The 18,090-nt window shown below is 32.6% G+C and overlaps 1 protein-coding gene across 1 annotated transcript; it reads left to right on the top strand.

Annotated features, from left to right (window-relative positions):
• The first annotated feature begins 5,946 nt into the window (after positions 1-5,946).
• LOC139868338 (UDP-glycosyltransferase 85C2-like) lies at positions 5,947-7,739 on the top strand. Its single transcript, XM_071856675.1, has 2 exons — positions 5,947-6,586; positions 6,805-7,739. The coding sequence occupies exons 1-2, from the start codon at positions 5,947-5,949 to the stop codon at positions 7,737-7,739; spliced, it is 1,575 nt and encodes a 524-aa protein (XP_071712776.1).
• Positions 7,740-18,090: the final 10,351 nt, after the last annotated feature.

Below are 18,090 nucleotides of genomic sequence, written 5' to 3'. Positions count from 1 at the left end.
CTTAGACTATGCTCTGATACCACTTGTAACAACCCAAACCAACCCGCGAACAAACCACGTGAAAATACAAAATAAAAAAAAATTTGCTGCACAGTGAACTGGCGCGGCGCGCCAGGATGGCCGCGCGGCGCGCCATTCGGGTCTGTCCGGAAAGTCTCAAAATGCGAAAAAGATTGACTAGTTCCCGACACTTTTAGACGAAACGCTTTTTACCATACATCCAAATATGTAAAACTAACTTGTTTCAAATATAAAATCAAGTTTTACATAATGGGGCTCACATTGGCCGTTTTACGACTTTCGTACAAAATACAAGTTTCCATCACAATTTACATTTAGACGAGTTAGGACTCTATAACCCAACCCGATACCAAGAGCATAATCCCGGGGACTACCAAATCCCCAATCCGCGTCCGCATATCCAAAAGCTACCCCATCGAGCCCAAGCGCTCCTACGCAACTAGTCTAACAACTAGCTAGTTTCATAACGCAATACCTGTAAAAAGGTAAACAACGAGAGGGGTAAGCTAAAAGCTTAGTGAATGCAATAATTATACGAATACATATATAATTATACCTACTTGCAAACACTTACACAAACCACAAACACGCTAGCAAACATAATTAGCTTATCGTCACAATAACAAGCTATAAATCTCCAATACCACAAGCTAGCATAACAACCGCATATAAATATAACTCGAATAATATAATACGCTTACAACACAAATAACCATGGTCGACCAATAGTACAAGGGAACGGCGCTCGCAAAAACGCCATCGGTGTTCATAACATCAGTTAGGGCACTTAACACCTCGCACCACTAACCCCTAGGATGGCACCTTAACACCTCGGCACATCACCCCGAGTGGCATCTTAACACCTCGATGCAACACTCATTATTTTACGGAGTGGTGTCTTAACACCTCGACACTACACTCCTAGGTGGCATCTTAACACCTCGATGCTACACCCGAGTGGCATCTTAACACCTCGATGCTACACTCTTCACGTGAAACGTGGCGTCTTAACACCTCGACACTACACCTTTCACGCTACAACAAATAGATACATTATATACATACGCATATAATTATTCCACTCACCTTGGAATGCCCGCATAAGTCATGTACAACATGATCTTCATCCTCAAATCCGAGCAAGTAATCACCTATAAAACACATAGGCACAATATACACATAAATTACACATTCTCTAAAAGAGAACCCGACACAAACATCCCTTAACCGAGGGATTACACCTTGCTTGCCAAAACCCGCCCATTTAAAATCTAATGGACACTAACACATCACCACTTCGGGTGGTAATTCAAACCAACACAACAAAGTACGATTTAACCCTAAATCATACTTTACACCCATTAGACCAAATCTTGGTCTTAAAACTAAATTACTACTTAGGTAGTAGTCATTTCAAACGCCAAATACACAAAAACCCCAACACGTGCAATATTGACCCATAACAAGGTTGACCACGTTTGACTAAATCTTAAAATATCATTTTAACTCAAAATTACTTCTTGCGAGTAATTCATTCCAAAAACATCATTTAACACTTAACAAAATCGTTTAACATCCATTTAATCTAAATTAGTGTCATCCTTAATTTTGACCCAATTCAAATTACTCATTTTGACCAAAGTCATAAAACGCCCCAAAATCACTAACGACTAGTGATTATATTTCCAAGACAACCACTAACACTTAAATCAAGTATTTATCTACTTGACTTACCAAAACTTGACTTGAAACTTAATTTAACACCGAATCAAGCTTACTTGTCCCAAAATACCCATTCGACCCGTTTTGACCTAAATTAGGGTTTACACCCAAAAACCAAGTCAACACAAGTGTTCTAAGTTTTAACCAACACACGCAAGATCCAAACTTACAATTTAATCAATCGAAACCCTAAGTCACCCATTTAGGCTTACTTACATGACTCTTACCCAAAACCCCCAAATTTCACAATAAAATGGGTTTATAACTCTAACTAACACAAACCCTAACTCAAACAAGAAATCAAACACTACAATTCGGATCAGGGTTTACCTCAAGCACCAAAACGAGCTCTAGTAGCTAGAAACACCAAGGAGAACCAAAACCCGCTTCCAATTTGGGCAAAAATCACCATCTTCATCATTAACTCAAGCTTCCTCTCTCTAGAAACTCATCTCTCTCTCTAAGATTGGGAGTGTTTGAATGGATGTCAAAATGATCCAAAAGTGGATCTAAAACTGATATTAAAGCCTCAAATCCGTCCATAAGTGAAAGGACCAAAGTACCCCTCATTTACCCCTTTAAAATGCTGAAAAATTGCATCAGACGTGATCGGCGCGCCACGCCAAATGGTGGGGCGCCGCTCCACCCTACAGGTCAGATTTCAGAAACTTGTTTTGGCCATAACTTTTTGACCGTAGCTCCGTTTTCGATGAATCAAATATCGTTGGAAACGTAATAAGATTTCCTTTCTAATGGTGAGATTTTGAAACATCAACTCAAACTTTATTTGGGGTCGAAAAGGTACGTACACACCTTGTAACTCCAAACAACGTCCAGTTTTCTTCGACGTTCGAGCAAGCAACACTTACATGCTTCGTACACTTCATACACACATCGTACACCATAAATACATTATGTGCAATAAATATTTGGGTCTTACAAACACCCATTTACTAATTAACTAGGTGTGCTAGTGATTAACTAACCAATTAGAACTCATAAACATCACTTAACATTTTGAAACCCTAGGTTAATTACCATTGAGTCTTCATGACTCCATCTTACCCAAGAACACCTAAAATCACCAAATATGGGTTTTATGTTCTTCATTTACCTAAACCCTAACCCTTACACAAAATCAAAGTAAGGAAACTAAAGTTAGAACATACCATTACAACCACAACAGGGCTAGAGAGGAGACGAACAACTTTAATACCCGCACTTTGGTCCGAGAACAACTTCTTCCTCTTGGATTTAAGCTTTCTCTCTCAAGAATCACACACACTCTCTAAAATTAAAGTGATATGGATATGGTAGTTGAAAATGGAGTTAACGATACTCCACAAACTGACCAACTGGCCTTTAACTCGTCCACAAGTGAAATTACCAAAAGCCCATCAAAATATCTCATTAAAACAGCAAAAGCCCAGCTACAGTAGGGAGTGCGCGGCGCGCTCCCTTTGGTGTGCGCGGCGCGCACTAAGCTCAGATTGCTCTCCGACTTCTGTTTAACTGCACAATCATTCCCACACTTTATGTACTCTATATACTCTGCTGTACAATGAAGATTTGGGTTTTACACTTGTGCATAGTTGACTTGTACTTTCAGCTCCGTTGCGTCGAGCGTTGAAAGTTAGTTCATGTCTCGGTTCCGAATTTTCGAACGCCTTTTCGTATAATTTAATATCTTGTACTTTGCGTTTTGCGACTTGTACTCTTGTCATTTTTAGACGTTTCTCATCAATAATTTGAACCACTTGGATTGTATCTTGTACATTTGAGCTTTTTGGTCATTTGCGTCTTCAAATCTTCGTTTTCGCCTTTTGTCTTCGTACTTATTTATTTAAACGAATATTACTTGAAAATAGAACAATTGCAACTGAAAACTTTACATATTGGAAAGATATTGCGCCTGAATATATGTTCATTTGTAGCACTATCATGTTGTTAGTCGATTTATGTCAAATCCGGGTAAGAAGCATTGGGAAGCAGTTAAATGGATTATGAGATACTTACGAGGTACTTCAAAGTTGGGTATCACATTTCGAAATGGAGAGCCGATTCTTGTTGGTTATACAGACTCAGATATGGCAGGAAACAAAGATAACATGAAATCTACTTCTGGATATTTAATGACTTTCACAGGGGGAGCAGTTTTATGGCAATCAAGGTTGCAAAAATGTGTTGCATTGTCTACGACCGAGGCTGAATATATGGCAGCAACAGAAGCGTGCAAAGAACTATTGTGGATGAAAAGATTTCTACAAGACATTGGGTTTAAGCAATCATGATATGTGGTTCTTTGTGATAATGAGAGTGCGATTCATTTGGCTAGAAATTCTATGTATCATAAGCGGACAAAACATATTGATGTGCGGTATCATTGGATTAGAGAACGTCTTGAAGATGGTTTGTTTGAACTTGATAAAGTTCATACCGATGATAATGGTTCCGACATGTTCACAAAGGCTTTAGCAAGTGAGAAGCTCAAGGTATGTTGCTCGATCGCCGGGATGGCGATCCCTTCCTCATAATTGGAAAGGGGGAGATTTGTTGGGTTTAAATTGGTTTCCAATCATGATGAGGCCCAAGCCCAACAAATTAGGCCCAAGATGAAGGTTGGCCTGGTCAAACATCTAAGGGCATTATTTGAGTCAACTATCCAGCTAATTTCCAGATCAAGAGAGCAGAAGGTTTTCAAGAAAAAGTGTGTGATCTTCAATTTCCATCTATAGTGACAGCAGTCCAGAAAATCGACGATCCCCGGAGATCTATCCGTTGGATCTTCATCAAATTTGGGCTGTGTCTTCCTAACATCAGTGCCAAGGTTTTCAACCGTTTAATTCGTTTAAAGAGGTCTGTAACTCGAGTTATAGCTTCTGGATCAGACTGCAGTTTTTTGGGTGAAATCATTCCTCTTTTGTCTTTAATTGTTTCATATACTTGTTGATTGTTGTAGTTCAAGAGTATGATGATGTTGTATACCTCTAGTCAGTGTTGTAAAAGTCGGCCGAGTTGGCTGACGCGTCGGCCGACGCGTCGTTTTTTAGGCATGATCGACGCATCGTTGCTAAAAAGTCGGTCAAAGGTAAAAAGTCGGAAAAAGTCGGTCTAATTCGGGAAAAAAGTCAGTCAGAGTCGGTCAAAATCGGTCAAAGTCGGTCAAAGTCGGTCAAATTTTTTATTTTTTATTTTTGTAATATTATTATTATTATTAATAATTGTTAATTGTTCATGCTTATTGTAAATATAGTTTATATTTAAAGATTTGATCTATATAATATTATATATAAATATATATTTAATAAAACTATTTTAAAAAGTCAACGTTAGTCAACGCACGTTGCGTCACCGTTGCGTCCGACGCGTCATTTTTTAGGCATGACCGATGCGTCCCCGACTCGCGTCTTTTACAACCTTGCCTCTAGTTGATCTAGCGAAGGATTATTGTATTGCTCTCTTGTTGATGATAGTGGAATGTAAGTGGCTTACGAGTCCCGTGGTTTTTTACCCTCGATTTTGAGAGGTTTTCCACGTAAAAAGTCTTGTGTGTATTGTGTGTGCTTGATTATTGCTTATCTACTGATTTGCTACTGATTTGGTATTGTTTAGCTACTGATTTGGGTTGGATTTGGTATAGCTTGTTTGTTAGCATCCTCATCGGTTCATACGGGTCGGGAAAGTATTGGTCAAACGGGTTTGTTTCCGCTTTGTAGATTGTCCGTTGTGATTATTTTCCTATCAGGTTCATCCTGGATTTATATATGTTGTATGCAGTTTTACAAAATTTGACAAAATTAATGTGATTCAAAATTTTACATATGTTGATAAAGACACATAAATAATAAATTTATAGTCCAGATTAGTTTTTTATTTTTTTAAGTATATGGATTACATAATAAAAAGAAAAGAAAAAAAAAAAAAAAACTATATATGTTTAATTTATGGTTTTATTTATTTATTTATTTATTTTGGGTTGAACATGAACCGTAGACAAACCTAAAGCTTAATGATATTTTTATCAAAAAATTCTATGTATTCACTGATATTCATTAATAATACTGTCAAGAATGTGAGGAAATTTAATAACGTACCACTCAGCTAGCTATCTCACAAGTTAAAATCACAAAAATGGGGAAACCAAAAACATGGCCAGGGTGTGACTTAATTACCTTTATGATTATACATACTCTTTGGTGATTAATGTCCTCTAATTATGACAGTGCGCAATTAATTAGCTTTTCTATTTCTATAGTCTATAATAACTGCTACAACTTTGTACATCTTTTAACACACAAAAGCAATCTCCAACTTACACTTCCGAAAAACAGACCCAAAAACACGGCCACAGTGCCCAAAACTGACATCATGAAACCGCATGTAATATTCATACCATATCCACAACCAAGTGCCATAAAATCAATGTTGAAACTAGCAGAGCTGTTTCACCATAAGGGGCTCCGGGTAACATTCGTCAACACAGAAATGAACCACAAGCGTTTTCTTGAATCGGGTGGCCCACATTGCCTTGACGGATCACCCGGTTTCCATTTCATAACTATTCCCGACCAACCAACCTGTATTGTTTCTGAAGTCCACTCTGGACTTCAACTTTGGAACAAACCGGAAACCAAATTTATAGATTATTTTTATAATCTTATGACATCACTTCCAAATCCACCAACTTGTATTATTTCTGATGGGCTTATGTCCAGTTTTACTATTGATGTTGCACAAAAGCTAAAAATTCCGGTCATGCTCTTCTGGGCTATAGCTGCATGTAGCTACATGTGTTTTTATCAGTTGAAATCTTTGGTCGAAAAAGGAATCGTACCACTTAAAGGTTTGAACTTTTTATCAAACTATAAATAAAATTCTATTGTATGCATTCAGCTTTTTTAAAATTTACATTATATGTGTCAAAATTTTTACTTTTGCTATTCTATTGTATGTATCCGATGACTAAAACATCAGAGGATAACAATAGTTCAAAGTTTGATGACCCTTCTTTTTATGTGTACATGATTTAACTTAAATTTGGTTTTTAATGTGAATATGTAGATACAAGTCAAGAAACGCTAGAAAAAACTCTTGATTGGATCCCAGGGATAAAAGGTATACGTATAAAGGATCTGCCAAGCTTCGTTTGGACGGAACCAAACGGAAGGTTCTTTAATTACCTTAAGGAAGCTACTCAAAGGTCCCACAAAGTTTCACATAATATCATCTACACGTTTGATGAGTTGGAGGGTAGCATCGTTGATGCTCTTTCGTCGATGTTTTCTCATGTTTACACGGTTGGCCCAATGCAGTTACTTCTTGATCAGATACCAAAAGAAGAAAAGGAAACAGAGGAACCGAATTTCAATGGCTACAGTTTATTTAAAGAAGAGCCGGAATGTTTGAAATGGCTCGAATCCAAGAAACCGAACTCTGTCATTTACGTGAGTGTCGGGAGTTCAGCATTGTTGTCCAGAGAAGACCTTATAGAATTAGGTTGGGGACTTGCTAATAGCAACCACTATTTTCTTTGGATAATAAGAACTGATATGGTTTTAGGGGAGTCAGCAGTTTTACCACCCGAATACGCGGACCATATAAAAGAGAGAGGTTTTATAGCAAGCTGGTGTTCACAGGAAGAGGTGTTGAACCACGGTTCGGTTGGGGGGTTCTTGACTCATTGTGGGTGGAGTTCGACTATCGAAAGCTTGACAGCTGGGGTGCCAATGATATGTAGGCCTGTTTTGGGGGACCAGATGACTGATTGTAGGTACACATGCAATGAATGGGGGGTTGGATTAGAGATGGAGGGTAATTTGAAAAGGGAAAATGTTGAAAAGCTTGTACGGGAGTTGATGGGTGAAACGGGTCAAAAGTTGAGAAACAAAGCCATGGATTGGAAGGCTAAGGCCCAGATTGCCACCGCGCCTAATGGGTCGTCTGCTTTGAATGTTGACAAACTTGTGAAGGAAATCGCTATGCTATCAAGTACATAGTTGTGTTGTGTGGTAACGAAATGGTCTTCTGGTGCTTCGAATGGTTAGCCGAGAAAGTAGAATAAATTGTGGATCATGGGATACATGTACCACAAGTTGGTAGTTAGTTTACTAATACGTATTTTAATAAGGTTAACGTTTGTTGTGAAGTATCCAGAAAAAGTTTTTCTTTCATATTGTGAAATAAAATCTTTAAGATTGTCTCATATTGGCAGAATATATGTGTTTATTTTGTGTGTTTTGTTGTATTGAAATCTGATTTCCGATAAGTAGTAGGGATTCAATCCTTTTTCTACCTAAATGATATGGCAGGATACTCATAATTGGACTCATGATTGTAAATATTGGACTTGATGTTCAACTCCTAGATGTAGAGGATTTTTTGGATGACTTCTATACTTGAGTATAATAGGTGATATCATGCCCAAGCTCAATATATTTAAGTATGCGAATGCGTTTTTGAGTGATAATAATGCCAAAACTTGATATACTTAAGTACACGAATACGTTTTCGAGTGATGACAGTGCTGAAGCTCAATATAATTAAGTACACGAATACGTTTTCGGGTGATGACCATACCAAAGCTCGAATGTATTTGTATTATTATTTTTAGTTGTATAATTGTATGGTTTGAAAAAAGTTAGCATTATACCGTTTTATATTATTTATAGCTGTTTTAACCGTTATAACTTATAATTATATTGTTTTACGGAGTATTAATTATTATAGTTGTTTAAGCATTATTACATTTTTTTGTTTACATACCGGTAATAATCGGATCCGGGATAAAACCGGACCCGTAAAAATTGAATAGGGTAAAAACTCAAACCGCAAAAAAAAAAAAAAAAAAAAAAAAAAAAAAAAAAAAAAACCTAAGTCAAATGCGAAATATAACTGAAAAAACACAAAACGCTACAAACGAGTTCAAAACTGATAAAAATCAACTCCACACATTTAAAGCCGAAAAAAAATCGTTTTAAAAAAAAATTGAAAAAAAACGAAACCAAATTTTAAAAAACCGGTTTTTGTGTTGAGTCATACAAGTTCACGATACTTGCTTTTCTTATCAAGTGTTGTAATTTTTTTTTTTTTTTTTTTTCGGCGAAAAAACAGAAAACTTCATAAAAACATGGAAACTTCAACAAAAATTGAAGCTCAAATAACGTACAACCAAAGTCAACCGAGCTTAAAACAAAACTACAAACCAACCAAGCTCGAACCTAAACAAAAGATCTAATCAACAAAAAAGAAAAAATGACCACGATACAAAAGACAAGGAAGAACGAGATATAGAGGGTGACCAATCAAACGTAGGACGGACGATTAGCAACCATCTAAACGCCGACAACATTAAGCGTCTTTTATGAATTCACCGAACTTTTCCTTCTCGGCCCCTTGCACCCGACGTCTTCTTCTCGAACCCCTCCCTTTAGTCGTATTTGGGGGAGCCACATGTGATGAGGATGGATTGGCATCTACACTCTCGGACTCGGCAACCATAAACACATACTATAAACATACTTAAACATAAACATAAACATACTATAAACATACTATAAACATAAACACATACTTAATTAGAACACATACTTGAGGCACTTTTCTTAGAATATTTTTTGATGAGAAAAACTACAAATTACATTACAATTGAAATAAAAGCTCTTATTTATAGCTACAAAAATATACTCCTATGAAAAACAAACGTGTCCCACATACTTGATTTAGATATTCTAGATGCTAACTAATCTATTTATCTTAATTAATATATACTCTACTTATAAGTCACACCTAACCAATTCTCAACAACCAAACCAATTTCATGAAACTTGATGTACAACTCATACCAATTCCACCAATAATATTTGATTAAACTAACATGCAAAATAAATACTCCATACTAATTAAATTCCAACTTTCAAAACCCAGTTTTGACGTCTTCATTTTGGGCCACTACATTGCTGTTTTTGAGCTTCAAGCAATATTCACCGCCGTAATTTTGACACAAACATCGTTCACGTCCTTCATTGTCCTGTCATTCCTTTCTTGTATAATTCGTATTGATACATTGTTGACTTACTGTTAAGCTCCTGCCATTTTGCTGGTGCCTCTGATCAAATTACGGCTTCTTCCAGTTGACGTAAACTGCTTTTTTCTTGATAATATGTTGTTACCTGCTTGCTTGCTTTCTGATCACAAATTATGATCAACCCTGCGACAAGCTTCATGCTACTTGCTTTTGATCTTGAGTTGTGATCACCTTTCTAGTGCTACATTCTCACTACTTGCTACGAGAACTTAGTGTGATAACTTGGTGATTAACCATGCTACCAACGAACCCGAACCTAAAAGTTAGCCTCTAATACTAATTATTGGAACATAGAGGCCCACAATACTTGCTTTTGTTACCGAGTGTTTTAAATATCCTACAAATAACACACTTAAGGCAATTTTCTTATAGTATTTCTTACTAAAAAAACTGCAAATTCAATTAAATAAAAAACTACATTTATAGCTACAAAAATAAACTCCTAAGATAATTAAATGTGTCCCACGTACTTGTTAGTGTTGTTCTACATGCTAACTAATCTATTTACTCTACTTAAAACTCGATCACCATAATTATCTCACACCTACCATTTCTCAACAACCGATTCAATGAAACTCGATGTACAACTGGTACCAATTCCACATTTAAAAAAAAAAAAAAAAAAATTGAATTATTTGCATGGTATATTATAAAAATTGAAATTCAAACTCGAATTTTATAAAAATAGTTAAACCGATCTTTGGATTGCCGGTTTGCAAGATTTGGGGCCAAACCGAAGTTTCATTTCCCGGTTTGAATACACGTGGCCCACAAAAACACTTTTCGAGATTCTGTCTGCCACACGTGTCCTAAAAGGGCAAACCGGCATTTAAAAAGCGAGTTTGTGTGTTTATTTTTTTATTATGATTTTTTAATATTTATGTTATGTTTTTATTATGTATTATTCATTATGTAACCATAAAATTATTTATGTTGTGTTTAATATTTATTAGTTTATTAATAATGAGTTTTTGTTTTTATTATGTAATAAAATTTTTAGTTTATTAATTTGACTGTAAAATGAGTTTTCAATTATTAAATTATTACAATTATTGTAATAAAAATACAATCAATATAATAAAAATTAATAACGAGTTTTCATAAAAAAAAAGAAACTAAACTATTACAATCATTAGATTAATAATACACACAATCAACGTCTACGTCTATGCCCATGTTTGTGTCTGCCAGTACCACATGGTGGTGGAATTGAAACCCGGTCACTCCTCCGGAGTTGCTGTGGTGGTGGCTTAGGCTCATCAGCTGCTAGATCCTCCGCATGATGTAGATTCTCATCAACATGTGATAAACCTCCCATATCCGGCATCGTGAAGAGAGAGTTTCGCCGAACATATGATTGAGTTCCTATATCTCCTAACTCAAACGCATAGTTCCTTGGAGTTTGATGTCCATATGATGGACTTCCCATATCTCCCATATGACAGGGAGAGTTCCTTGGAGTTTGTTAAGGGGTGCTACCATAACCATAATCGTATATAGACACGTTCGGGTTCAGGGTAGCACTGGAGGATTGACCCTGATTTGTATTCTGAGGGAAACCATAATCCGGCGATTGGTAGTTTTGTGTACCATAGAACTGGTGTGACGACCCGAAAATTTTCGACCAAATTTAAACTTAATTTTAATATGGTTTCGACACGATAAGCAAAGTCTGTATTGTTGAGTCTCAAAAATTTCTGAACTGTTCACATGGATTCATTTAACTTTTACCACTTCCGACGATTCACGAACAATTATTTGTAAATAAATATGTATAAATATTATATAAATATAAATATAAGTATATATATAATATTTTGAATTAATAAAGTATACTTTAATTAATTGGAATTAAAAATGTAAAAATAATAATTAGAATAATTAAGTTATTGTTAATATATATATATATATATGTTATATTGAAACTATATATGACTCTATCATATATATAAAATATGTAAATATTAATTATTCAGTAAACGTCATCAAATAATATAATATTACATAAATAATAAATGATATTAAATTGCAAGTTTGAATATAATTGTTATATTAATATTATTATCGTTACTTTTATTATTGGTAATATTAATATCAATAATTGTATTATTTATATTATTATTCATAATATAAAATATATATATATATATATATAAAGTTGTTATGTATAAGTTATTATATTAATTTGATTACTAAAAATAATTATTTTTTATTTAAAGTTTTTATTATCAGTATTTTTATTAATATTATTATGATATTAATATCATTATTATTTCTATTATCATTATTATTAGTTTTATTAATATTATTAATATTAATATTAAATATTAATGTTTGTATTATAAATATTAATATGTTCCTTTACATATTCAATAAACCAATACAGATATATTATACAGATAATTACAGTTATATATAAATACATATCTATATACACAAAATGTAGATATATTCATATATAATTACATATACAGACACCGTATATACTTGTATAATTACATAAAGGAATGTATTCTGTTTCCTATCCTTATCAAACTGCTCTTGATTTTTGTTTCTGTCCCTAAAAATAGTTTACAGCTATATCATTCGTACCAATCTATGAAGAATCGGAATTTAAAACACTAGGATGAATCCAAAATTTGTTAGCAATCGACATCGTTTTTTTTTATGTACGATTGATTCCTCCTATCGAGCTCCATTGTTATAAAACTCAAACAAATTCAGTGTATATGATATCAATTGACTTTACCTTATCAATTTTCAATCACTTTCTCTCTTGAACACCCACCTTCTTCTCTTGTTCCTTTCTCTTCATTGATCACATCATCCTTTATCCCATTACCATCGACTATCAAGAACAATCTGCTGCTATTCGATCACTAAGAACCACCAAGAAACTATATACACAGGTAAACTTTCATTCTTCTATTTTGTTCAAATCACAAAATCATCAACCATGGTCACCTCCATCAACGCAAAACCACAATAAACCCATTTAACCACCTTCATCAAAAGTACCGAATACCACCACCATCTCTACCTCTCGCTACTCTATCTGCTTTCCTGCTTCTGTTCGGTCGATGACCACCACAACCCTACCACTTTGCTGCGTTTTCTTTCTATATATATATATATATATATATATATATATATATATATATATATATATATATATATATATATATATATATATATATATATATATATATATATATATATATAAATGATTAAAGAGGGTGAAGGTGAGTGGATATGGGAATGACAATTGAAACATAGTAATTTAATAACATGACCAACTAGGAGTATGTTGGGATGTGTGGTTTTGTTTTAAAAAAAAAATGTACGTTCCACTCTAATAGAATGTGGCCGACATGTATGGAGCAAGTGGGACAAATTCCTTTTCTTTTTGTGGGTCTCCCCTCATCAATTACAGGAGCAAATGAGAACCTTTTTGTCTCAACTCTCTTTGTTTTAAATTATATGGAATATCATCTTGCAAACATGTACCAAATAGTTCAATCAATGATATACGGGACCGTGAGAATAGTACACGAGGATGAGGTTGATCATGTTAATGATGATGACGAGTAACTATGTTAGATATGATGATATTAATATAAGAGATATTGAGAAGAAGATGCTCGATTATGGAGATGATGATTATACTAGGATTAGAATGATGATGATGATTAATGGGAATGAAAATAACGAAACAGAAAAGTTAAAATGATGATTTTAGATGATATTGTTTTAGTAGAATATTTATAAGATGAATCGAAGACCCCACTCCCTTTTGTTCCTATCGAATTTTTTTTTGAAAAGAACCCTATTCGGATATTTTTTTCTTGACACTACAGCACCTATCACCGAATCCTTATTAATGGAACTTGGGCTGTTATTTTTGTTGGGCTGAGATGTTAGTTTCTGTCTTGGGCCGAGAGTTGTACAGTTGGGCCGAGAATTGTGCAGATTGGGTCGATGGCAGGCTAGACATAGGAAAAAGAAACGGGTTAAATATTTATAAGTGGACTATAATAGCAGAAAAACTGAACTGCTTCAATTGTTAGGGTGTTGCGAACGTGAGCGAGAGGTTGTGGGTTCGAGACTGGGCAAGGCCACATATTTTTTTTTTAAACTAATTCTTTGAGGTAGTTCCCTATTATTATTATTATTATTATTATTATTATTATTATTATTATTATTATTATTATTATTATTATTATTATTATTATTATTATTATTATTATTATTATTATTATTATTAATATTATTATTATTATTATTATTATTATTATTGTTATTATTATTATGTCAATTGTTATTATCCCTAATATTAATAACATGATTATTATTATCATTAAAAATTAGGATTACTATCATCTTTATAAATATTACTATCATTATTATTATTATGAAAAGTATTATTATCGATAATACCATTATTATTATTAATATGATTATCATTAATAAGTGTTGTTATTATTAAGAAATATTATCAATATTATCACTTTTAAAAAAATTATCATTATTATTATTATTATTAGAATTATTATTATTATTATTATCATTTTTATTAAAAGTATCATTTTAACTACAATTATTAAAGTTATCATTTTTATTAAACTATAATTTTTATCAAAACTTAACATTTTTAGTAAAGTTATTATCTTTATTAATTTTTTTTTATTATTTAACATTTATATTATTATTATTATTACTATCATTACTATCATTATTATCATTCATATTGTATTATTTCAAATAGATATAAAAATACATTACAATTATATTAATATTACATATTACTATATTTTATCAATAAAATATTAATTAATTAAACTATGTAATTGTATCATAAAGACCTTAATGTAAAGTTCTTATTTTTATAAATAAATTATTAAACTTACTACTATCATTAAAAATATTATTTTTACTCAGACTATCATTTTTACTTTACTAGTGAAACTATCATTTTAACAAATAAATCTTTTGTATATTATATATACTTATTACATATACTAGGATTATATTAATTTTTCATATAACAAACTAATGATATTTCATAAATACAATACTAATCACATATATAGATATATAGGTATATTAATATAACTAAATGTATAAATATTAACCATTATAATTATATAAACACAAAATCAATATATATACAATGTAATATAAAATATAATATAAGTATACATTTCAAAATGAAATTTAGTATAAATTCTATATAACTATAAATATATAAATAATACATAATAATAAATGAAATTTTGTGATTTACACTATATGTATTAATAGATATACAAATGATATAGGTTTGTGAATCCGAGGCCAACCCTGCACTCGTTCAGTGCCGTCATATGCATAATTGCTACGAAATACATTATTGTGAGTTCATTTGATTCCCTTTTACTCTTTACATTTTTGGGACTGAGAATACATGCGTTATTTTTACAACTGCTCTATTAAATGCTTTTGAAATATATTTTGAACTGCGAATACATGAAATGCTTTTATAAATTTTTGACGAGATAGACACAAGCAAAACATTCCTCGAATGAATTATGTGGACATGATAATTGCCACCATTGAATTATGTAGACATGATAATTGCCACCATTGAATTATGTGGACATGATAATTGCCACCATTGAATTATGTGGACATGATAATTGCCACCAATTGATGTGAATGTTATGTATCGAGAGAATGATTTTTATGCACCGGTTATGTGTATTAGTTTTTGTGCACGAGATTTGATTTATGAAAAATGGTTTCGTACACAAGAAAGGTGTACTGTATTTAAAAGATATCGCATGTAAGTTACATGTGGGTATAGGATTCGGGCCTATTTGTACCATGCAACATTTAAACCTTGTGGTCTATCAAAATGATGAATTTTATTGTTTTATGATAAACCTATGAATTCACCAACCTTTTGGTTGACACTTTAAAGCATGTTTATTCTCATGTATGAAAGAAATCTTCCGCTGTGCATTTACTCATTCTAGAGACATTACATGGAGTCGTTCATTGTAGTGACCCGAACTTTTCCATGTTTATATATATTAATGGAGATTGATATTTACATGATTAAATGTTTCCAACATGTTAAGCAATCAAACTTGTTAAGACTTGATTAATTGAAATATGTTTCATATAGACAATTGACCACCCAAGTTGACCGGCGATTCACGAACGTTAAAACTTGTAAAAACTATATGATGACATATATATGGATATATATATATATATATATAGTTAACATGATACTATGATAAGTAAACATATCATTAAGTATATTAACAATGAACTACATATGTAAAAACAAGACTACTAACTTAATGATTTTTAAACGAGACATATATGTAACGATTATCGTTGTAAAGACATTTAATGTATATATATTATATTAAGAGATATTCATACATGATAATATCATGATAATATAATAATTTAAAATCTCATTTGATATTATAAACATTGGGTTAACAACATTTAACAAGATCGTTAACCTAAAGGTTTCAAAACAACACTTACATGTAACGACTAACGATGACTTAACGACTCAGTTAAAATGTATATACATGTAGTGTTTTAATATGTATTTATACACTTTTGAAAGACTTCAATACACTTATCAAAATACTTCTACTTAACAAAAATGCTTACAATTACATCCTCGTTCAGTTTCATCAACAATTCTACTCGTATGCACCCGTATTCGTACTCGTACAATACACAGCTTTTAGATGTATGTACTATTGGTATATACACTCCAATGATCAGCTCTTAGAAGCCCATGTGAGTCACCTAACACATGTGGGAACCATCATTTGGCAACTAGCATGAAATATCTCATAAAATTACAAAAATATGAGTAATCATTCATGACTTATTTACATGAAAACAAAATTACATATCCTTTATATCTAATCCATACACCAATGACCAAAAACACCTACAAACACTTTCATTCTTCAATTTTCTTCATATAATTGATCTCTCTCAAGTTCTATCTTCAAGTTCTAAGTGTTCTTCATATATTCTACAAGTTCTAGTTACATAAAATCAAGAATACTTTCAAGTTTGCTAGCTCACTTCCAATCTTGTAAGGTGATCATCCAACCTCAAGAAATCTTTGTTTCTTACAGTAGGTTATCATTCTAATACAAGGTAATAATCATATTCAAACTTTGGTTCAATTTCTATAACTATAACAATCTTATTTCAATTGATGGTCTTACTTGAACTTGTTTTCGTGCCATGATTCTGCTTCAAGAACTTCGAGCCATCCAAGGATCCGTTGAAGCTAGATCCATTTTCCTCTTTTCCAGTAGGTTTATCCAAGGAAATTAAGGTAGTAATGATCTTCATAACATCATTCGATTCATACATATAAAGCTATCTTATTCGAAGGTTTAAACTTGTAATCACTATAACATAGTTTAGTTAATTTTAAACTTGTTCGCAAACAAAAGTTAATCCTTCTAACTTGACTTTTAAAATCAACTAAACACATGTTCTATATCTATATGATATGCTAACTTAATGATTTAAAACCTGGAAACACGAAAAACACGGTAAAACTGGATTTACGCCGTCGTAGTAACACCGCGGGCTGTTTTGGGTTAGTTAATTAAAAACTACGATAAACTTTGATTTAAAAGTTGTTATTCTGAGAAAATGATTTTTATTATGAACATGAAACTATATCCAAAAATTATGGTTAAACTCAAAGTGGAAGTATGTTTTCTAAAATGGTCATCTAGACGTCGTTCTTTCGACTGAAATGACTACCTTTACAAAAACGACTTGTAACTTATTTTTCCGACTATAAACCTATACTTTTTCTGTTTAGATTTATAAAATAGAGTTCATTATGAAACCATAGCAATTTGATTCACTCAAAACGGATTTAAAATGAAAAAGTTATGGGTAGAACAAGATTGGATAATTTTTCTCATTTTAGCTACGTGAAAATTGGTAACAAATCTATTCCAACCATAACTTAATCAACTTGTATTGTATATTATGTAATCTTGAGATACCATAGACACGTATACAATGTTTCGACCTATCATGTCGACACATCTATATATATTTCGGAACAACCATAGACACTCTATATGTGAATGTTGGAGTTAGCTATACAGGGTTGAGGTTGATTCCAAAATATATATAGTTTGAGTTGTGATCAATACTGAGATACGTATACACTGGGTCGTAGATTGATTCAAGATAATATTTATCGATTTATT

This window comes from Rutidosis leptorrhynchoides, chromosome 9 (genome assembly GCF_046630445.1).
Source record: "Rutidosis leptorrhynchoides isolate AG116_Rl617_1_P2 chromosome 9, CSIRO_AGI_Rlap_v1, whole genome shotgun sequence".
Taxonomy (NCBI): domain Eukaryota; kingdom Viridiplantae; phylum Streptophyta; class Magnoliopsida; order Asterales; family Asteraceae; genus Rutidosis; species Rutidosis leptorrhynchoides.
This window is presented reverse-complemented; position numbering and strand designations above follow the sequence as displayed.